Here is a 23,714-nt window from a genome sequence, read left to right on the forward strand (position 1 = left end):
CACCCAAATATACCTTAAATGACATACAAATGTGTTTTCAGCTTTTTGCTCATAAATTTAAACAAAGACAAAGTTATCTTCTGTCTTCTTCTTGTAAAGTTGTATGTAGTTGTACGGTTACAAGTTTATCAGAGAGCATGGCAATGGCATATTGCAGAATTTTGCCATGAAACAGGAAGTTGTAACTCTCTATGTCTGCAGCACCAAACTTACAAAAAGGTGTGAAGGCCCTTTGAGCACTGATTGATTCTTCATTTATGCCCCAAATTTAATTCACTAACTCTGAGCGGAATGAGTTGTTGATGGTACAATCATTATTTTTACAAAGTGCTATTTTAGAAACTAATGAACCAAGCAAGCAGTGATTAAAAACTATAATGAGTTGTTTCAGCAAAACGTGTTTTACAAATTCTTCATGACCAATGCAACAACACTCAGATGATTCTGGAATAAATTTGTATGCATTTTTATTACTAAAAATAAGCAGATGTCCCACTTCTTCCTCACATTTTTTAAAAAAAGTTTCAGCACGGTTCTTCTGGCATTTTTTTTCTGACAAGATGCTTACAAGTTGCTGAAGTTGTTTAGGTTTCTTATACTGGCACTAATGGGATACCAGTAAAGGCCAAATGATATTGAATCCTGTTTGATACCACAGCAACAAGATAAAGGTGCTAGACCATAAATATTTGACAATTTTTCATTTTCAGTCATTGAAAATGGCAAACTTTTACTGTCTAAATCGTTCTAAAACACTGACAAAGGTTCCAAATATGTGTTTAAAAATGTTCTGTCCTCTTAAAAATAGTTTATCAAAGAGCATGGCATTGGCATGATCTGGGGTTTCGCCATAAAACAGGAAGTTGCTGAAACTCTCCACATTTGCGGCACCTGCACATTAGTTTGAGGGCCCTTTGGGCACTGATTACAGTTTCAATTACGTCCAAAATTATTCATTGGTTTTGTGAGCCCTGATGAAGACCGATCTGGTCAAAACATGTTGGCTTTTCAAATGATTTGGTCATCAAAATAAAAGTTTTTTAGTACTTTCTTCCTCATTTTACTATATTTCCAAGTTTAAAGTGCCTGGTTTCTTTTATTTATATGTATCCAAAATTAAATTCATTGAAAAAACAAGAAAAAAACTTCAAGTCCAAACCCAAAGACCTACTGATGAAGGCTTGATGCAGAAACATGTTGAAGTGTGTTTTTAGTTCTACACATGACCATGCCGTGAAAATAAAGGCATTTAAATCCTTGTAGAGAGCGCCTTGGAGTTTTTTCTTGTTTATTCAACGAGCTCATGGATCCCTTTTCCAAAGAGCACCTCAAAAAACTTTTTATTGAGTCCAAGAAGCACTCCCTTTTATAGTTTATGAAATCCATTGACTTTGAATAAAATGAGATGTTGATGATACATTGTTTTAAAGGTTTTTTTACAAATTCTACAAAGTGCTATTGCAACCCCTTCACATGTACTTTCCAAATACCACCGGTTTACAATTTTCTGCACTCTCTTAAATGCCATTAGTTTACCGAATATCATGGCATTGGCACACCATGGAGTTTTGCCATGAAACAGGAAGTTGTTGTCACTCTACACATCTGCAGCACTACTTTTTTCGAATACGGCTTGTTTAGAACTTTCTGCACTCTCTTAAATTCCATGTGCCCCAAAATGCTAAAATCGTTGTTAATGATCTGTGGTTACAAAAAGTACAGAAAATTACCTGACCATTGTTTCTTACATGTAGACAATACTTTAGTGGGCCAACCAGTTATATCTACACCCACCCAATATAATTTCACCAGCATATTTTCTTGGAATTTGTATATAGTCATTTTCTTTATATGCAGGAGATACCCACAAGCACATCCACTGCCAAAACTTAAGTTAAAAATGAAACAGTCTATGCCCTCATCTCAACAGCTTGTTGCTTATATGCTACTTTACTCCTGCACTCAAAGACGGTTCTTGCCATAAGCTCCCTCATCAACGATAAGCTTTCACATATGCAACTCACCTGCTATGATTAGACAAAGTCAAGTGAGACACTTCAAAAAGTGAGTGTCATTAAACAACGTACAGCTGATGAATGCAGAAATGAAAAAAGGAAACTGTACCAAATGAGGCAGAGTGGGATGGCCATCTCTACCCAAGTAAAGCATCTTTCCACTGCAAACGCTGTATCGAACTGTATTTCATCTAAATGTATTGGCTGCTACAATGTGATTGGCCAATTTGACATTTGCATCGATGAACAGTTCAACACTTGAAGTGGTCGTTGAGTGCATCCTACCTCTTTGCACTCTGCGCCTGGATCTGGGCCCAGACTGTGTGCTATATAAATAGCAATATGAAGATGGACTCTTTATGAGCGTGCATCCAAAATCATATTAAGAACTGGGCTGTAAACATGTTTATTTCTACTTTAAAGTTGGACAATTTAACATGGGACTCTATGGGGATTGACTCAGTTTGGAGGCAGCCTCTAGTGGACACTTAGGGAACTACAGTTTTTGGCATCTCAGCTTTGTCTTTATTGAACCAAGAACAACATAAATGCTCTAAATGTGCATTTAACAGAAACAACATCCCCCCCCCCCCAGTCTCTTTTCATTCTCACCCTCTGTCCCCCAGGTACAGGACCAGCCAAACCTTCCTCTCCATCCTCACCTCCACTTACATCCCCGACTCCCACTGGACATGCTCTTACACCCTCAAATCCCCCCTTCCCCCTCCTTCCTCCTCTTACTACACCAGACTCCTCACCCCCATCTCTTCCCTCTGGACACAAACACTCTCCCTACACCTTTTCCATTTTCTCCTCACACCACCTCCACCTCGGAGATCTACGAGCATCTCCTCCCCTCTACCTCCCCCTCTCTGACACTCACCCTCCCCTGTTATCCCCTTGTGATTCTTGCTGCAGCCCTTTGCTGGGACCCTCATTAGCCTTATCTCCACCTGCCCCCGCCCTCATTCAGAGGTGGAGAGGGAATGGACCTCTATCTATTCATAGGCTGGGATGAGTCAGTGCTTTTTCTACAGAGGGTAGTTCATACAAAGAGGAGAGGAAGGGGGTACGGATGGGAAAAAGTACAAATTTAGTCCTGTGGTTAATCACTGACCCAACCCCCAGCCGGCATAATAAAGACACCCACCTATTTAACCTCTAACACAACCTCCTCAACCCCTACTGTTCATGTCTGTTCAGTTTAAACTCTTATTTTAGTTTTCTTGGAGATGGATGGTGACTAAACAGGCACAGTGTGTTCCTGTGGGCACCAACACCCTCTCATCCACATATAGTCACGTCTGGCATGAAAGCCAAACATGGCCGCTGTGAAATGCCAAAGTACAGGGTTACATCACAATGGCTACTTCCATTTTAGGTTTCTATAGCAGAGACAGAACTCAAGTTTCAGACTCGGACTAGAGCCACGGATAAATGTGACTTACGTACGCCATGATTTCAGCCAAAACAGAAACTTTTTGTTCCATTTTGACTGTTACTCTACACAACCACAGTGTCTTGAGTGCCTTTAAGTTTTTGGAAATGGGTTCCAGGCAGCAAACTTTTAAAAACAGCTCTCTCTTTCTAGTTTTAAAAAACAGTCATACGATGCTTCTCCTACAACATGCTAAGTGCTAAGCTTCTCATGTTTCCAGAAAAGCTCTGGCATGAAGGCCATTAACTGAAGCTACAGCAGCTCCTAGTGGCGGGAGGCTTCATTACAGTTTTAAAAGAGCATCTTGAAAGATATGTTTTTAAAAATGTATGGCTAATTAGTTTGGCTGCCTCAAAAATCTTGAGTCAGTTGATTTAAAATCTGAAAGTAGGTGTTTAGCCAGCTAACCATGTGCATCCCTGGTTAATTTCATTAATAATAATGAAAACTGTTAACAACTTTTTTCTGTGAGGGAGACAGACTAAAAGGGGTAATAAACGGATCTTTAGTAATAAAAACTCAGAGCAAAAGTAAGTTTAGTTTTTGTTATGGAGACTAGCCAAGACAAAAGTGTTGGTGCTTGACTGTCAAGCTTCAAAAGACTATTATTTTTCTCTATTTAAAGTATAATCTGTCAAAATGCAAGTGGAAGTGAGGTGTAAAACGCAGATTTTTGTGTCTGATTCCTTCATTTCCTTTAGAAAAAAAGAATAAATTTATGGCATTTATCAATTGGTTTAAACAAGCCTCTTTTTTAGAACGTTTTTTTTAATTAAAAAGTATATTTTTGGCATTTTAAACACTAAAACTGTTCATTGGCAAAACAGTTCAAGTAAATGAACGGATTATAGCCGCTATCAAATTTTTTTTTTATTATTTGAAAAATCCTGATTAGAATACTTCGGCACAATTTCATGGCTGAAATCTTTAAAAAAAAAAAAACACTAATGTCATTATAATTTGACGTTTCAAAGTAAGATAATAAAAAAACTCCTGGAATCTGAACGTTCTTAAAGATCAGACTGGTGCAATCATAATCATGGGGATTTTATTTTAAAATGAAGATGTAATAACAGATTGGAATGTAATCTATCATCCACTTCACTCCAGATGACCTTTATGGCCAAGTGAAATGGTTTGTAGGTCCGTCTGATATAATCATAAAAACACTACTTTTCAAACATTTACCATGTCAGACAGTTTAACTTATGTAAAACTGCTATGTTTCATTTTAACATAAAAACCTTGAATTTATTTTAAAAAATGTGTGTATCCAGATTAGATTCAGCTGTCCAACCTCATCAGACAGACACAATCATGACACTCAACATAAAGGGGACAATAAAAAGACAAAAAGAGAAACTGATACCCCGTCTAGGTCCAAATCCTGTCTATGGCCCTCTCTAAGTACAAACAACCATTTTAGGAGACAATTTTAATCTAAAGTACGGCTTCAATCTGTCTGAGATGTAAAGTAATCCAGCAGAGATGGAGAGAGTGAGAGCCAGGCCCTACAGGGAGGGAGAGGTATGGAGGAAAAAGTTATGGGGTGAGTTTAAAAATGGCCCGTTCTAAATGGCCGCAGTAAATTGAGAGCAAAGGGGGCTGAAAAACAGGACACATATATTTAGGTCTGGATGTTTTTTTTTTTTCTCTACCTCCTCTTTTGTCTCCCTCTCGCTGTTTCTTTCTCCACAAAAAGGGGAACACACACAGTGGGTTGTCACATTTTCTAAACCAGGACAATGAGGAGGTAAGAAGAGGCGATAGTGGGACGTTTCCATCATGTAAAAGCAGGTAGCGTTTCCAGGCCAGGCTGCTACACCAAACCTACTAAACACTGTCTGAGTATCTCTGTATATATAGATCCTCCTGAACCTACATTTGTTCTATCTAGGTATTATTTTAATACAAAAGATCAAAATCAGATTAAAGCCCAGTTTTTAAAAGTGTTTGTGGTCTGCCACATTATGCCAGTAAACTAAAGCAAGACTTTATTTATCTGTCTAGCCTTACTTGGATTGATGGGAAATGTGTCTCCTTTTAGAGATCTGGATTATTTGGCTAAGCTCTGTACTAAGAGGTGGTCTTCAGATTGGCATATGCCACTTTTTTGGAACCATTTTACCTTTTTTAGGTCTTTTAAAACAACAACAAAAAGAGGAGAAAGGAAACCGTCTCTTAAACGAGAGCTGCTGTTCACAGAAGGAGCCAGCTCTTAGGACCGACTCGTCCACAAACAACCAATCACAGCTTCCTCATTTGCTGCCGTCTTGGCTTGAGCTGTCATTTTAAAAGCATGTTTCAGATGACTTGAGGGAGAAAAGCTGTTAAACTTTTTGGTGGAATAATACCAGATAAAGAGGGAGAAAACCTGTTAAAAGTAACCCTCCTAATGCATAAGCAACTACTCACAAAACCTTCTGGGATCACTGGCAGCACAAACAAGGAACATTGTTTTAACTGCTTTTCTCCCTCGTTAAAACCATTTCATCTTATAAACAAGAAAAATGTTTTGCTTTTTGGACATACAGCTTTAATCCAAAACAGGCCTCAATTCAAAATAACTTGGGCAGTTAAGGGATTCAATTTTTTTAAATCGCAATTAATCTCAGTTTTTCTGTAATTAACCACAATTAATCACAACCTTTTTATCGCATTTTAAAATTCCACTGTTTTGCATTTTAAATGGCTTTATCCACGTAATTGACCTCCTGTTTAGATACAGGCCTACTTGTATTGGTAGACTGAAGATTTTAACATGCACTTAAAGGCGAATAAAGGAGCTTGAAAATGAAATACGAGAACATGAAAAAGGTTCAGATGACTCTGACTTGTCCACTGAGCTGTGTATAAAAAAAAAACATAATTTAAATGTGACACAAAGGAGACGTGGTGGAATAATTTTGCACCAATGTGGCTGCAAGTCGAGGCTTACATGCCTTGCCCAAAGTTTACTGAAAGGGACATTTAATCATGTGATTAATCGTGATTAAAAAAATCTTAGTGAACTAATTATGGGCCTTGATAAATCCCGATTAACACTGATAACTCTTGACAGCCCTATAAATAAAAAGTGAGCAGCAGAGTTGGACAGAGCTGGTAACACGTCTCTATTAGACCAGGAAATGTCTAGTAGGGCCACAGCACTTTGAAGAAAGGGATGGGGGAGCTTGGGTGACAGAATGCAAAGCTAATAGTACAGAATAATCCTGTTCCATCATCAGTAAGAATCTTAAAACATGAATGTGATACAGCAAAAGAATGGCAGCTTCCAGCAGCAGTCAGCACTTCCTTATTTAGCAGTTTTGAACAGGACATTCAGAATTAAGACGTCATGTATCGTCATTGCAAATGCTGTGACAAGACTGTCAGAAGCATAAAAATCAAGAATTTCTCTGCTCTGAAAGTACTGGAAATATCTGAGTCATTTTTTAAATTGATAAAGATAGATCAGTGCAAAAAATCTACATCAAGTTCATTTGAAATAAAAGAGCTGAAACTATGAATTACAGGCTTTTGACTTTTGATGCAGAAAAGCTAAAAGAAAACTAAAGTTAGTTTTAGAGGTTCTTTCATTCCATAAATGGGGGGTGCTTAAAGCCGGACATGCTTCCTAGAACTACTTTTTGTCTGTTAAATGGACATTTTTAACTCAGAAAACACTTAAAATTTGCACATTTAGCATGTTTTGTGCAGTCGTTGAGATATCTTTCAGACTGAGCAGGAACACAGCGTCCAAATAATAAAACATCACATTAATAATTCAGATTTTTCTTACAAGGATATGTCATTTCATGAAAGCATGATCTGCCTCTTGTGTTACATAATGAAGAATCTTAAGAACGCTGATCACGTTGTGTGGCCTTCAGTATAAATCAGTGTAAAATGACACCTTAATAATTAGCATTTGTAGGTGGTGTTATAATAAAATAGAAGATTTATTTTACTTTATCATTACATATATTAAAGATATCACCACATAAAGTGTTGAAACTTTAAAATGACATTCTTGCTCTAATGTTTTAATGTATTGTTAGCCTATGTTGGCTGTGTTGTTCAGTTTAAATCTACCCCTTTCAAATGTTTTGCCTTGTCAAGTGATCACTTTATTAGGTACACTTGTTAAACCGCTCATCATTGCAAGTATCTCATGTGCCACTGACATGGCAGCAATCAGTGCATTAGGATGCAGTCTGGATGATGCACTGAGCCTCAAACCGGATGTCAGACAGCTAAGCAAGATGATTAAAGTGACTTTGAAAATGCCCAGACATGGGACTTTATTTTGAAAGGGGAAACAGATCTGCTGTCATTTTTAAGGAGTCTGCTGAATAAAGTTTGGACCATTTCATTCATTCAGTTTAGACACTATGTACCCCTGGGTACATTACCATCACGTATTTCATACAGAACAACCTCTCCTGTTGAAAGTTCTGCTTCTTTTCATCTGTTTTCGACTGATACTGTCTGTCTTTTAAAACAGGCAAAGCTTAACACATCATAAGTTTAGGGAAATGAAAAACCGTGGTCTTAAATATTTCATCACATCACAGTGATGCACAACTGGAAAAGCGCCAGGGGTAAAATTATGTTGTCCTTAAATCAAGCATGACTCAAATTTGGAGGGTTACTTGTTCAAGGGGAGCGAGATATGCTCCTAATCAAGCTTTGTCTCTGTATCTTTGCAGAGAAATAAAGCTTTCTAAAAGTTTGGAGCCACACAGACAGAAAAACATCAAACAGAGAAACACCCGGGACTAAAACCGGACAAAAGAAGCAGCAACAAAAAGCAGAGCGAACATATCCAGGACCAAAGGAGAGATCAGAGAGCTGCTACAGGAGGTTTATGTGCTTCGCTGGAAACAACAAAATCCATGAATGAAGTGAGCACTGTGGGGAGAGATGAGAGACACAGAGAGAGAGGGAGAGAGAGACATCCGGCACAGGAACACTCGCTTTTTTTATTCTCTTATCATTTACAAATTCTCCTAATTGAGTCGATGTTTTTAGTGAGGACGCGGTGCTGCCAAGCTGAACAGCACATTACATTAATAGAGTACAGGACCTCAGTGATTGCTACAACAATAGGTGCTGCTGCAGGACATTAATTGGGAATAAAAACGAAGGAACATTTATGTTCCAACCACTCAATAAAGAGAGAGGTGGACGTCGTGAGTTGAGCTCAGACACGAAATAACGCCCTAACAAGTCAACGCCTCTATGATCAGAAATGAAAGATGATGTTTATTCTAAAATCTTCAGGAAAAAGGAGAAAAAAACTGCACACTGTGTAGAATAGCAATGCCCTAAGCATGTTTATTCAGCTCGTACTGATCATCTATGACTGAGATTGTCCAACAAAGATCATATTCAGTGTTTTGCTACAGCAGCTGGTCTGTCTACTTAGCTTTGCAGTGCACTGTCACCTCCTACAGGGGGCGGTGTGACCTGCTAAAGGAGCACAAAAGTCATCCTTATTGACAGAGCATTTCAAAAACCTCCTAGGGAGAAATGCAACAAGAATCCTACAGTGAGGACAACTGAACTACACAATGCCATGATTCATTCTTTACATGTATTAATTGAGTAACTCAGACATTAACAACAAAAACATTATTTAGCCGATTGAATATCGGCTATGAAGTAGTTACACAAATGTTGGCTGACTTTTGCTTTGTAAGCTTTTGCTAAACTAATCTAGCTATGCTAGCTATGTAGTTAACATAAGCTATCTTAACTTTAGTTTAGCAATGTGAGTTTTCGATAATGTAGCTAATGCTAACGAAGCTACATTGGCTATTGCCGTAACAAAGCTACATAGCAAACATAGCTACAATAGCTGCGTAGATACCTAGCTGCAGAGCTAATGTAACTAGCTATTTTTTAACAAACATAGCTCCTTTAGCTACATCTGCTACATAGCTATCTTATTTGCATAAAATATGGATATATCAGATTTGCAAAACAGTAAAGGTGCACAGTCCTATTTAGGCTTTGGAGGGCAGGTTTTCCACTTCTAACTTTTAGTATCCTAAGCCTTACCTTAAACTTTACTGTAACCCTAACTCAGTGGTTCTCAACCTTGGGGTCGGGACCCCATTGGGGGACGTGAGACACTGAGACGGGGTCACCAGATGCCTTAAAAAAACTAAGAATATTTTTTTAAATTACACTGCTGCCACTTTACACCAATTCACACCAATTTTACCATATTTTCACCCCTTTTCATCACTTTTAACACCAATTTAGCCAATTTTAGCACATTTTTGTCACTTAAAACCCATTTGTGTCAACTTTAAACCCTTTCCTCCACCTTTTATCTGCCTGTTTTTGTCACTTCTCAACCAATTCATGCCACTTTTTGCCTGTTGTTGCCTCATTATTGCCACTATTAACCACTTTTTACACCCCTTTTTGCCCATTTTAACCACAGTCATCCCATGTTTGCCAGTTTATATCAATTTTTCATCCCCGTCCACCTAATTTGCCTCAATTTTTTGCACTTTACAGGCATTTCAGCCACTTTTTAATCCACTTTTACCACTTATTGTACCCATTCCTGCAAGTTTAATCCATTTTTTGTTTTTTTTTGTTTTTTGGCCACTTTAAAGTAATTTTTGTCACTTTTAACTCATTTATGTTCTTTAAAAATCCAATTTCAACACATTTTCCACCATTTTTTGCCATTATTTACTAATCTGAGCTTTTTTTTTTTACCCATTTAAAACATGTTTTTAACAAAAGTTATTTCATTTTAAGCTTGACTTTCCTATGGATTATGATTTTGCTGACCTCCATGGGCCCCCAGTTTTGCTGGGTCCCAGAAAGCTCTCCCTTTTATCCCTCTTCATGGACAGTCTGGTCTGCACATGACTATTCTACAATGTTCATGGCTGTGTTCAGCCACCTCCTGGTACAGTTGGGGTCCCCGGTCTCTGGCTCCTTTATTTCAGGGGATCGTGGGCTGAAAAGGTTGACAACCACTGCACTAACTGGAAGTGAAATCTGCAGTTCCTTGAATGTCCGCTTGGAGCTGTCTGCAGAAGCACCAGAACATACTTATATACCTCATTATAAAATGTGGATTTTTTTAACAGAATAAAACATGTTTACAGCCTGGTTCAAAAAACGGTTTCAATCAGAATAGGTCATGTTTTTATAGGTCCACACTGCTGGGGTTGATGTTTTTCTATTTTTTTTTTTTTTTTTTCTTCTTAAGAAGGATGTGAGTTTTGCGTAATTAGGGGTAAGGCTGATTTGACAGTGATCAGCTGTTTGTCAGGGGGCTTAAGACCAACCTCAGCTCTGCCTCTTTGTTTGTTTCTGGGTGATCTAAAGTCAATTTGAGACCGCGTTTCCAACATGGCAACAGAAGGTGGCTTTAGTAATCAAATGCGTCATGTCACTCAGCGTTCATCCAGTACTTTCTAGGGGTTAGCTCTGACATGGAGAAACGCCTTAACACGCTGAAATCTTTGTGATCCTAAATTAATAAGGATTCTTCCTTTATGTTAACAAAAAGAGGAAAATAGGAGCATTTTTTTCTCTATATATTAAAAAGGTGTGGACATTCATTGCTCCACTGTGCTGTGATTAAGCGGTTAAACTGTCTCTCTTCACACAGACACACACATCCTCCACAGCAATTATCGCTGGACACAGTTCAACACCAATCCTGCACCATCATCCAGCACGTCTCCTCTGAAGAATTAACACACTCACATAAACACACACAGGAGCAGTTGGGCTCAGGCACAAAATCACTCTCTCTCTCTCTCTTTTCACAAAACGCTCGGACACCCACGGGGCAAAACGGCCGCGTTTGAAGCGATGAAAAGCAGGAATTATTTGGGCAAAAGTTAATTGATCACATCCTGCTGGTTTTTGTTCCTGCAGACGGTTGCCAGTTACACAAAAGGAGGCAGAGGGCACACTGGTTTATGTGTGTGTGCATCCTTTTGTTCTGTTTCATCCATGTGTGTGCAAGGAGACGATGCTGCAGCAGAGCTTTAGTGCACATCCTAAATCCACTTATTATTCATGCATTAATTTCCTTGTAACTTATATCTTGGCATATATTTATGTGTATGTGTTGCTTTTATGTGTCTTTGCATGTGTGCAAATTGTTTCGCTACAGTTTCCCTCGGGTCATCATCATTGGCTGCTGCTCCTTTTTTCATTAATTGCTGACGATCCTACACTAAATCTTTTGCATTGGTGCTATCTCTGCGCTCATCTACAGCCTCCACTCGTAGATTAGCTCCATGTTCGTTTATGTAGCAGCCCTCGGGGTGATCGACGACAACCACAGCTATTTGTACGACTACAAAGCCGTACCTTCCTGACGAGCAGAGGAGAAATGTCTTGCTGTGTCTTCATAATGTAAGCATTAGCCAAAGCTTTAGATCACACTGATTACTGCAGTCCAACGCACTCTGTAGAGGGACAGCACGCAGGGTGGTGCTGGAAACCTCCACAGACAAAAGACTGGCAGCTACAGTCATGTTGGCAAGGTAACAACGCACACAAAACCTGCACAAGCACGCAGACTTGCACGTTTTAAACTGTTGGAAGCTCTCCCTCTGTCTCCTCCTCCTCCTTTATCTCATCATGTCTTCCACAGATGTGCGTACAGCTGCACTCTATCCGTCTTTCTCCCTCCTCCTCCTCCTCTGTTAGTCCATGATTTCCTGAGCAAAGAGGCAGCTTCCTTCTCATTGTTGGATAGATGGTGATACACCTGCTGCTGCACACTGCAGGCCTGGAGATCAGATCTTTAAAACCAATCCATTGACAAGCTCAGATTAATCAGAACGCTGCTGCATGGCTTTTAAAAAAGGTTTCAACCTTTTCTTGCCTGAGGTACACCCCAGGTTAAGCCAAAATCTCAAGGCACACCATATTCATATCGATACAAAGTAGACTCTTTAAATAATCTTACAGTCAGGGCCATCCACACAGGGGGATAAAGGGGAGAGCTTTCTGGAGCCCAGCCAACTGGGAGATCATGGAACAAAAATTAGTTTTATTGATTTATGCTTTGGTAAGACATAGCCCTCTCTAAAATGCATTCCCATTAAAACAGAATTACCTTTTTATCAATAATGTTAATGTGAACTAAACTAAATGACTAGGAAAGTAAAGTCCACTTCAAGGCTAGGCCATAATGTGTAGGAAAATAAAAGTAGAAGATTCTGAGACAACTTTAACTGAGAAGAACTGAATTGTGAAAAGAGACAACAACTAGGTCAACGTTGCAAAATTGGGCAAAACGTGGCAAAACGGTCAAACTGTTTTGTTTTCTTTTTTTAAATGTGGCAAATTTGGGCAAAAAGTGGCCAAACAATGGGTTACAAGTGTCAAAAGTATGTCAAATATGGGTTGAAAGTTGCAAAAAGGTGGTCAAAAAGGAGTTAAAAGGGCTGGAAAAAACAAACAATATTGGACAAAGTTTTTCTATTGGCCAAACAGTAGCAAAAGTGGGCAAAGGGTGGCAAAATTGGCAAAAATGGGCAATAGTTGGCATAAAGGTGGCAAAAATGGGCAAAAAGGATGAAAAGGGTTTAAAGTTGCAAAAATGTGGTAAAAATGTAAAAAAAAAAGTGATTAAAAAGACTTTGCAAAAATTAGCCAAACAACAGCAAAAGTGGGCAAAAAATTGACAAAAAAGTGGCAAATACAGGTTAAATGTGGCAAAAAGGTGCAAGAAAGCTGCAAAAAATTGGTCAACAGTAGCAAACAGAAGTATCAAAATTGCAAAAAAAAAGAAAAAAGGGAAAAATGGGTTAAAAATTGCAAAAAGGTGGTCAAAACAGGTTAAAAGGGCTGAAAAAAACAAACAAGATTGGAAAAAGTTTTTCTAAAGTTTTTCTAAACAATAGCAAAAATGGGCAGAGGGTGGCAAAATTGGTCAAATGTGTAAAAAATGTGGCAAAATTGGCAAAAAAAAGAGGGCAAAAAACTAGGCAATAGTTGGCAAAAAGGTGGCAAAAAAGGGCTTCAAGTGGCAAAAAATGGTGAAAAGGGTAAAAAGTGCACAATTGTGGTAAAAATGGCTTAAAATTACTTAGAAGATTTTGTTAAAAATAGCCAAACAACAGCAAAAGTAGGCAAAAAATGAATAAAAAGTGGCAAAAATTAGTCAAAAGTAGCAAAAAGAAGTGGCAAAAATGCTAAAACAGCAGGAAAAATGGGTTAGAAGTGTCCAAAGAGTGGCATTAATTGGTTAAAAAAAAGTCGCTTTCCTTGGTTAAAGAAGCATGAATAAATTATTTCAACACTTAAACTCAATAATAGCTTACCACACTTTTCAGCCCTTAATGAAGCAACTGTTAGCCAGGAAGCCAGCCCCAATGTTACTGACTCCCCTGGATAAGACTCAAAAGTCTCCTACAGTAGCCACATGGCTGATGCCACTCAGGCTTTATTAGTATTTTCAACAGTCTGCTGCTGACTAGAGAGGTGTGATCAGATCTGGTGTTCATAGCATGAAAGTTAAGCTAAAAAAAATCCTGTAGGTAAAAGAGGGTTGTTAGCTGTGTTTGCATGCAGACATCTCTTAGAATAAATTAATGAAGGGTTAATAATGTGTCATTATCAGACAGCATTACGCAGCTATGTCTCTCAGTGCAAACTGGTTTATTGTATGCAGTCGATGCACGCTGAACGGTAGTGGATGAAATCAAACGCTGTAAAAATCTGAATAAGAACACTTCCAGAAAGTGCTCCCACACAGAGATTATATTTTTTTCTTCCAGAGACAGTAAATAGAGATTATAGTACTCCCTTTGGATAGTTAAAAACAGATTTATTTTACTCTGATTTTAATTCCTTTTAACTATTTCTGACATGCTTCATTTTTTACTGTTTCAATGCATTTATTTGTTTTGCACATTTCTACCTTGTGTGTATTGTTTGATATTAAATGTACCTCTTAGTTTTATAATGCCTGATGTGTTTTATCCCCCTCTTCTTACTTTATTGAGCCCTTTTGAACTCGTCCCCCTTATAAAGGTGCTTTATAAATAAAGTTTACTATTATTTATTATGTTGCTCATCCCTCCTCTCTCTCTCTTAGTGCTTCCACTGCCCTCTCTCACTTATACTCACTGATACAGACGTGTACACCCTTTGCTTCAACCTGTCTCCCTCCTCTTCCTCTGCCTTCATCTTCATTCCTCAGATAATAACAATAATGCTGCAGCCGTCTGGCCTCCTCCTCCCTTCATCATCTCTCTTCTTCTTTCACTTTTGAATAACAGCACTGAATCTTCCCACGGGTGAGCTGGTGCACAGATGCAGCCACTGTGGTGAGTGTAGTCCCACTTTTTTTTCTACTGCCGAGCTTCTGCTGCAGTTTTCGCTTCGTGCCCGAAAGGAATTGTTCTAAAAAATCCAGTTTAGCTCTTGTTACAAATGTCAGGAGACTCGCAGAGCTCTGAGGCTGATTGAGAGACGTTTTGGTTGCAGAAGTCTGAGACGCGACGCTGCACGGGCCGAGGGTTTGTGTTAGCTTTGTGTTTCATCACCACAAATAACAAAAAAAACCTTTGACATGCATTTATGTGTGCTGAGAGATGTTCCAGCTAATCTTAATTCAACCTGACGTTTCACGCTGCACTTGGAGTCCACTCCATTTTATGGAATTATCTTGTACCGCTTAGCCAAATTCTTCTCCCATTCAGACCGCAGTAAAAATCAAAAAGCTGTTCTCTCTCCTCCTCCTGTGTCGCTCCCTGTTATCGTCCTTCCTGTGGAAGTGTGATGAAAAAGGAGGGGCTCTCTCTCCGGCTGTAATAGCAGCGTTTGGCCTTCGGTTTTTGATGGTGCATGCATATTTGTGTTTGTGATGGAGGGGGCTTCGCAAGATAAACACCTCACAATGCAATCCCTTTTTCCTAATCTTTGTAAGGCAATTTCACTTAGACACAAAAAAGCAAACTGCAGCTCAATTTTTCTTACAACTCGACCTGCGAGATTCGTCTTCATCTCCTCTGTCCACAAGGAAGGAAAGTTTCCCTCCTCTGTCATCACTCCTTATCTTTCCCAAACTTTTTCCGTCCTTGTGTCCTCTACCCTCATCTGTCCATCATCTCTCCTCGTCCCAGAGATTTCTTTCAAACTAGAGTCTCTTTCGTCCTCCTCTATGTCTCTCTCTCCGTCTGATCCCTCTCTATCGTGTTTTCACCACTCCATTGTCTCAGCCCATTAGGCAGACACAAATCCGTTTGGAGACTGAGCCTTAGCGCGGCCCCGTCCTCGCTCTCCTGAGCCCCCGGTGCAGCCAGGAGGAAGGTCCCTGGGGAGGCAGGCTCTGGCTTGTGGCCGGGGAAATCCATTTAAACCTCGGCCTGCAGAACGGCTGCTCTTTCCTGCAGTGGTGAGGGTGAGGGCATGTGTGCTTAATGAATGATACCGCCCTCTGCAAAGATACAAACATGCAGAGGTCCTAACATTTCTTAGCTACAACACGTCTGCTGATCTATGAAAAAAGACAAACTTTGACATTTAAGGTGGCTGTCCATGGACAAGAAGAAACCACAAGGGTCAAAAAGACATTTTGGCCACCCCATATTGCACATATGCATCAATTTTGGTGCAGAAACGTTGCTTATGTGCAACTGTGACAGGTATATATGACTGAAAAAGTGATTTTCAAAGTAAAAGCTCAGTGTAGCATTTCTTACCTTGATTGCATAGAATGCTTTAATTCTGAATTTTGCCTGACTTGAGTTACATAATGGTTCAAGCCACTTGTAGGGAGATTTTTCAGGTGAAACTTATGAAGAAAGACAGGACTGTGACAGCAGGGAGGCACAGCCAACACGCTCCGAGGCTGGAGTGTGATGTAGTTGGTCTTTGCAGCCAACAGTAGAGAAGCTTCTGTGCTGAGCTCTCAGAGTTTCCTCTACTCTAGCTTCTCCTACGGTTGCAGGAAAGACTGTGGTGTACTTTTGCGAACATTTAATTTGGTCGTAGAAGCCAAGTGAGGGGCGGCGAATTATAATGATTCTCATTGTGATGTCACAAGAAGAGCAGACTCTTCTGGTCCTGGAAATTTCTAGACATTCTACAGCAAAACCAAAGAAAAGACTTGAAATGACAGAGGTTACAGACTTCTCCCACCCTTGGGATTGCTTGACATTTAGAGTGCAATCCTGAAGAACACTACTGGCTGCACTGCGATTGTCAGCTGTTGATTGGTCATGAGGACTTAGAATACAGTATATTCTCGGGTTAAAGGCACATGGCCACAGTCCAGACTTGGATCTTTACTATTTATGAGAAGCAGGAGGTGTGTGCATGTTTGACAAATCCTCAGTGTGAGTCCTGTACGGTGTTTTCTGCTGGAGGGAGTGTGGTTTTGAAATGGAAGTGCATGGTTCCCTGCCAAATCTCTCCTCTGAGCTCTAATGAAAAGGAACAGAGAGAATAGTGTCAGTAGTGGCCGCTGGCCCGGACGTGTCACCACAACTCACATCTCTGCTGGTACAGAGACCTGTTGACACCAGGAGGTCAGAGGACCGTCACTCTGAGGACCAGGAGCGAGAAGACTGAGACCCAAACTGGAAAATCTCCAGCAGAGTTGTCACAATACCAGAAATGTACACTTTGCCTTCGTGGAAGGCATGCTTAATTTTGTTTTCCTGGTGTTACTGAATACAGCTGGATTTATGCACAAAGTACCAAATGAATGAGCTGATTTGTTGGAACCAGGTCCAAGCTCAGAACCCGGGTGGACACAGATAAAGCAGCAGCACATTGTTTTATCCCGTTAAGCAGAGATCTGACTCTGTGTTCTGCAGCTCATCCCGTCACTGGCATCAGCACTGTTAGCTGTTTGGCTTTACAGTCAGACAAACCAAGGATAAAGCCCGCCTGTCTCTGTCTGTCACATTTTGTCCCTAACTCTTACTTACATATATTGATCATTTAAAGCTCTTTTCACACATGCAATCCTGCACATTTATGGAAAACTTCAGTATAGCCTGCCTCTTCCAGGGAGCCCTTTTCACATATTCCCCTCAGTGTGGGAGTTTAGCTGTCGGACAGAGAGAGCAAGACATGGCATGAGTAGGAAACTGGATATTAACATTTTTGTAAGTTAATTTCTTTATTCCAGCATGAACAGGTGAGAAAATGCAACCCTAATCCCAAAAAAGTTGGGGCGCTTTGTAAACTGTAAATAAAAACAGAATGCAGTGGTCTGCAAATCTAATTAACCCAAATTTTACTCACAATAAAACATAAAAAAATTCTATCAGATGTTGAAACTGAGACATTTTACCATCTCATTAAAAATATTACCTCATTTTTAATTTGCTTGCAGCAACATAGCTCAAAAAAAGTAGGAACAGGGCAAAAAAACGTCTCTCTACTCTCTAATCTTACTGCTAAGGATGTGTGTGGTTTATCGGTTTAACGGTTAACACTGTTTATCAAATTAGCCGGCGCAGGATTAACTAGTCGGTTAAACTTATTACCTATCACTTTTTATGAACACGTGCTTGAAATCCTGGTCTATAATGTTCATTTAAACTGTAATGAACCTCCCGCCATTAGAGTCCACAGCACTTCACGGGATGTAAATACAAGAAGCTCAGCGTGGCTTAGCAGTTAGCGTGTAGTAGAAGGACCGTGGTATGACAGTTTTCTAAAAATGTAAATGGAAATAAAGTGGTATGTAGGCTGTCAAGAATTCTCACGTATATCTACTCAAACCGAAGTGAAAAGAGGCCAAATATCAAAGCACAATATTAGTGCAAAGACGAACAAAGACCACGCTGTAGAGAGTATATCAGGCTAACATCACACCTGCTGACTATGACTGGCATTATGTCTGTCTGTGTTGATATGCATGCCACACAATCGCTCCAGTTGTCCTTGATACCTCTCAGAAGACTTTTTGGTGTGCCAGTTCGAAAATGCCGCCATAAAAATTTTCAACAAAATCCTAAAATGTAATAATTGGGGGACTTCCTCTGTGTCATGAAGTAACTGTGCAATGTTATTGCATCTTAGTACCAACAGAGGGCCCCAGGGCTAAATGCAAAGTGTGGGTGATTATGTGGCCTAACTGGAAAGCTGGCGCAGGACTGTAACTTTGATGATTTCTTGACAATGATGTTGACACATTGATTGGTCCATGGCATAAACGAAGATAGGATACAGCGGAGGCTGCTGTCGGGGGAATGGACTGGCTTTGGAAAAAGCACTCAGGCACACAGAGACATTGTGGATTCATATATGACCAAGGTCAGTGTCACACGACTAAAGCCCCAGTTGGACATTAGAAAATGCTACAGATGCAGTGGAGAAAACCACATGCACACATGGGGTGTGCCTTAAACCTCGAGGTGATTTACACCCCTTGGTTAAATATTTTTAAAACAGTTCACAAAGATGGCCTTCAAGTCATAAGGCAGTCTTTTCACAACTTATATCTATACAAAGAACACCCTTGGAGGTTATGCCTTTTCAATATCATGAAGAAAATATGACCCGTCCTGCATGTTTAAGCAACATGTGTCAAAAGACTTAAGTAAATTGTAGTCTAATAGCTAGACTCACAAATACTGTATTTATATAAATTAATTCTATAAATGAATTAAGAAATGACATCTCAATGTGACAATCACAGCCTCTTCAACTTGAACAACAGCGACCGACAAAGAATTTTTCGGTTACTGAAGGCCCTGATTGGAAATCACTGCATGAGCTCAGGAACACTTCCAGAAATCATTGTCTGTCATCATAGTTAGCTGTTCCATCCACAAATGTAAATATCATGCAAAGAAGAAACCATATGTGAACACAATCCAGAAAGACCACCGTCTTCTTTGAGCCAAAGCTCATTTAAAATGGACTGAGGCAAAATGTAAAACTGTTCTGTGGTCAAATGAACCAGAATTTGAAATTCTGGTAAGAAACCATTGACGCTGTGTCCTGTGGACTAAAGAGGAGGGTGACCGCCCAGCTTGTTATCCTGGCTCAACTCTAAAGCCTCCATCTCTGATGCAGAACATATGCTCCCATTCAGATAACGTCCCTCTCAGGGGAGGCCTGGACTATTTCAGCAAGACCATGCTAACCACGTCCATCACAACAGCATGGCTTCACAGGACAAGAGTCCACTGCTGGAGAGGGGATGCGACACAATGGTAAACATGGCTCTGTCCCTACTTTTTTGAGATGTGTTACTGTTTTTATTAACATTTTACACAGTGCCCCAGCTTTTTTTGGAATCAGAGTTGTATTTTTTCAGCTGTGCTTGTTGTTTTTTCCTGATACCTATCCTTCCCTCCAGGTTTATTAAGTCTTTGTCTAGCTTTGTCTTTGAACCTTACTCTCATTGTGGGTGTCTTCTTTGTGGCACTCCTCCTGTTGTTTTTCTGGATCATGTCTCTTGATCTTTTTGGGGGATTTAATACTTTCCTGCTCCCAAAGGGCCCTCTTAATTGCCGTAAGCATTTTGTTTAGCCTTTTTTTGGATTAAATATGTCTGACAGCATGCTTTAGGGTCATTTTCTTTGAGTTTAAATCTAAAAACTCTAATTTAGTCTGTCTGACTGTCCTTTTGTCTGTCTGAGTGAATACTGATGCATTCTGCTGGAGGAGGATGGGGTTAGAAATCTTCTGTTGGAGCAGTACCAGCAACAATTATCATTGGAGGAAGAAGGTTGAAGTTTTCAAGCTGGAGTGTATTTTTAGTACAAAGTGAAGCCCTGTTTAATCTTTCTTGGGTCTGAGGAACAACTGCAACCTGATAAACTAATTTCAGACAGATATAAAGAGCAGAACTTTTTCTGCAGCTGAAGCTGTCGTCCTAGAGCTGGAGTCTTTAAATCGATGTTTTAAAGCGAAGAAAAACTGTGGGGTGAGATGTCAGAGAAGTGACGTAAACACAGCAGTGATTGACAGCAAAGTTTTAGCAATCAAAATCAAATCTGCAGGGAGTTGGGTTCACGAAAACATTTCATCGTGGGCTGCAGCAGCATTTTAACAACTTTGTTTTTTTTATGATTGCTTATACAGTAGAATTAAAAATGATGATTATTTAATCTCCAAGCTGAAAATGTCATCCAGACACAAAAATGCACATTCTCAGCCTCACACTTCACCAAAACACCAAACACTTCCCTGCATCATTAAAACTGACAGTCTGAGTGTTGATTTCTAAACACTGATTCACTTGTTTGCCAAAGATGTACGGCTGGAGATACATTTGCTGTTCACTAAACAACACCAACAGGAAATGCTTCACAGCTCTCGGTCATGTGACCACTGCAGAGGAGGCCAAACAGAGCTTAGCACAGTGCCCTCTATCCATTAAACACTATGTGATGCTGTAGCACCTGCCTTTTTATTTGTTGAAACTTCAAAACGACACGTTTGCATCTCTAGGAAACTGCAGAAACACAGGGATATTACTCTAAACTGTAAGGTTTTGACACAGGGACACTATATAAATCATCAGTATATCTACACTAGTGACAAATTCTTCCCCAAAGCCATCGGGATGAAAATCCACAAAAGTACGGACAGTTTTTATGCATTTTGATGTGTTTGGATTAATAATGCTGCTGTTTGAGAAGCAAAGGGCAAGAAATCTTTCAAATTAAAGCATAAATGAGTGCTAATCAGCAAGGTTATTATCCTTAGCTAGAACTAACTAAATAACTAAAATCAAAAAAAACATTTTAGTCAACAGAAACCAAATAAAAACTAAGCTTTACAAATAAAAAATTATTGAATTATTGTTGAATTTCCTTGCGGGGATAAATAAAGTTATTGTAAAACAAAAACTAATTAAAACTGTATTGTGTGCGTACAAAACTGACTTAAATTTAATAGAATTAATAAAATAAAATAAAATGAAGCGTTTTTGTATACTCAAAGCATTTTCGCAAAATATAAACTAAATAAAACTAAAAAAAACAGCAGTAAAAACTAAAATGAAATTCAAAGCAAAAGATAAAAAAAAACCATAAAAATAAAAACTAATGAAAACTCTACAACTATTTTAACCTTGCTAATCAGCTAACATTAGCTAGTTTACATTATTTAATGACTGTGTCAGGATGGGTCAACACAATAGGCAAAAATGAACAAATGTGCATTTTAAGTGTCAAAAATGTGTTACAATTTGGGAAAAAATGGTGGGAAAAAGTGATGAAAATTGGTTAAAACTAGGCAAAATTGGTGGCAAGTGGCAAAAGTGGGTATAAAAAACAAAAACTGTTCCAAATTTGCAAAAAATTATGAAAAGTGGCATATGACAGCAGCAAAATTGGTTGGGAAAGTGGATAAAAAGTGGCATAAATAGATATTTTCAATATTAGAGCCCCATAACAGGGAACAGTTATTCAGGACACTAGCACTAAAGCTGCTGAAAAAAGACATGCATTGCTACTATCAATAAATCTCTGGGGAGGACTCATTCTCCAGGTTTGCCAGGGGCCCAGCTGACTCTGTGTGCAGGCTTACTTTTTACAGTGTTTTTTTTTTTTTTTTTCAATGTAAATCTCGCCAAATGACCATGTTTTTATTTATACATTTGACTAATTTCATGCATATGTTTTCATTAAAATAGCTAAAATATACATTTTAAGTCATTTAGAAAATATTCTTTGTTTTTTAAGGCATCTGGTGACCCTCTCTGAGTGTTTCATGACCCCCAAGGGGGTCCTGACCTCAACACTGAGAACCACTGCTCTAGAGGTATCCTCCAACACATATCACAGGTGGCTGCATTCAATTTAGAAAAAAGTGCATGATGGGGCCAGAAGTGAATGCAAATGTAAGGTCAAAAGCAAATGGCCCTCCAGCCAAAGGCGTCTTGTTTGTTGTGTCCCTGTTTTTTGGTTTTAGTTTCATGAAGTTGCTTTATGCAACAGTGAAATCTGCAGGTCTAAAGTTTGGGGCAGCAAATACGAGGAGGAATGAGCCAGGACAGTACCCAGCAAAGCGCTGAGGGATAGACTCAAACTGGAGGCTGTTGCATCAAGGGTTTTGGCTTCTATACACCAAGACAAACTCAAATCACTGAGCTAAACCAGCACAATCAAGACTGTTTTTATCCTGTGAGCCACTTCCTGTGACAATCTTCAGAGTGAGCATTTTAAACTGTGGGGGCAGGAAGAGATAAGTGCAGGAAACAACATTTTATCTGTGCTGACCAACACTTAGCATTCACTGTCGCCAAGGTGAGTCTATCTTTGTTTTTTAACACTCAAACCACCCACACTCACTTCCGACAGCAGATTGAGGCATGATGTTTTTGTTTTTGTAGAAGAAGTACTGTCTGATAAGACTTTTAGCGTCCTACCTTGGCAGCCATGATCATGGAGGAGCCGCCGCGGACTCCGAGGATGGGGATGTGCGTCTGCGCTGAGATGAAGTCAAGGATTTGGGCGATGGCCTCCTGGTCGGTGTCGTCCCCGAACACCACGCCCTGCAGCCAGTGCTCCGTCATGAGGTCACAGATGCTCTTGATGATGCTCTTAGGGTCCGTTTCATTCATGGTCAGCACCTCCACGTTGGGTGCCATGTGCAGAAAGTCCTCCTTCTCCCGAGCCCCCGTCAGCGCCATCTCGCTGGAGTTCCCCACCAGGACGACGGCGATGCTGAGGCCACGCAAGATGTTGGGAAGGGCCATGTGGTGAGGCGGGGGCTGAGGGATCGGGATGTAGTGGCCGCCACCGCCTCCCCCGCCCTTCTCTCTCCGTGAGTGGCAGGCCGGGGGCAGGTGGAGAAGGCAGAGCAGGAGGAGTAGGAGGGGGAGGCGGAGAGAGGCGCTGTGGCGGCCGGGGAGCGACGGAGGCGGGGGCTGGGGTAGGGGTCGGACTCGCCTCTCCTGCTTCTGGACGAGTGAGGGGGCGGAGGTGGAGGCCTCTGCTTGGCCATGAGGCAGGGAGGGGCTGCAGCAGCCGTGGACAGGCATGGTGGAGGAGTGGGAGAGTATTACCTGGAGAGATGGAGAAGGAAGAGGAGCAGAAAAAGAAAGAGAAGACGGAGGTTAACATAACTCCACGTTACATTGATTAAATAAAGAGAATCGCCGAGAGGCTACATGCATCACATGAATCAGTGCATATCAACATCATTCTGCAGAAATGGGCCAGCGAGTGGAAAAACGAGGCTTTAACGAGTCAAAGACATATGAGTGAAGAGGTCACATATAAATACTGCATCAACACACACAGATCCACGGTCTGATGGTGCATAGTTTGTGTATAATATCACAGGGATCAATAATT

General features: G+C 40.1%; 1 protein-coding gene across 2 annotated transcripts in view; it reads right to left on the reverse strand.

Moving 5' to 3' along the window:
• The window catches only part of LOC121503574 (glutamate receptor ionotropic, NMDA 2B), a 276,993-nt gene that overhangs the window by 158,441 nt on the left and 94,838 nt on the right, over positions 1-23,714 (reverse strand). For both annotated transcript variants that reach the window (XM_041778041.1, XM_041778042.1), the window contains one exon: positions 22,784-23,422. In XM_041778041.1, the coding sequence (XP_041633975.1) occupies positions 22,784-23,422 (639 nt within the window). The remainder of the gene's footprint in view (positions 1-22,783; positions 23,423-23,714) is intronic.

The sequence above is a fragment of the Cheilinus undulatus genome, linkage group 21, assembly GCF_018320785.1.
Source record: "Cheilinus undulatus linkage group 21, ASM1832078v1, whole genome shotgun sequence".
Lineage (NCBI taxonomy): Eukaryota > Metazoa > Chordata > Actinopteri > Labriformes > Labridae > Cheilinus > Cheilinus undulatus.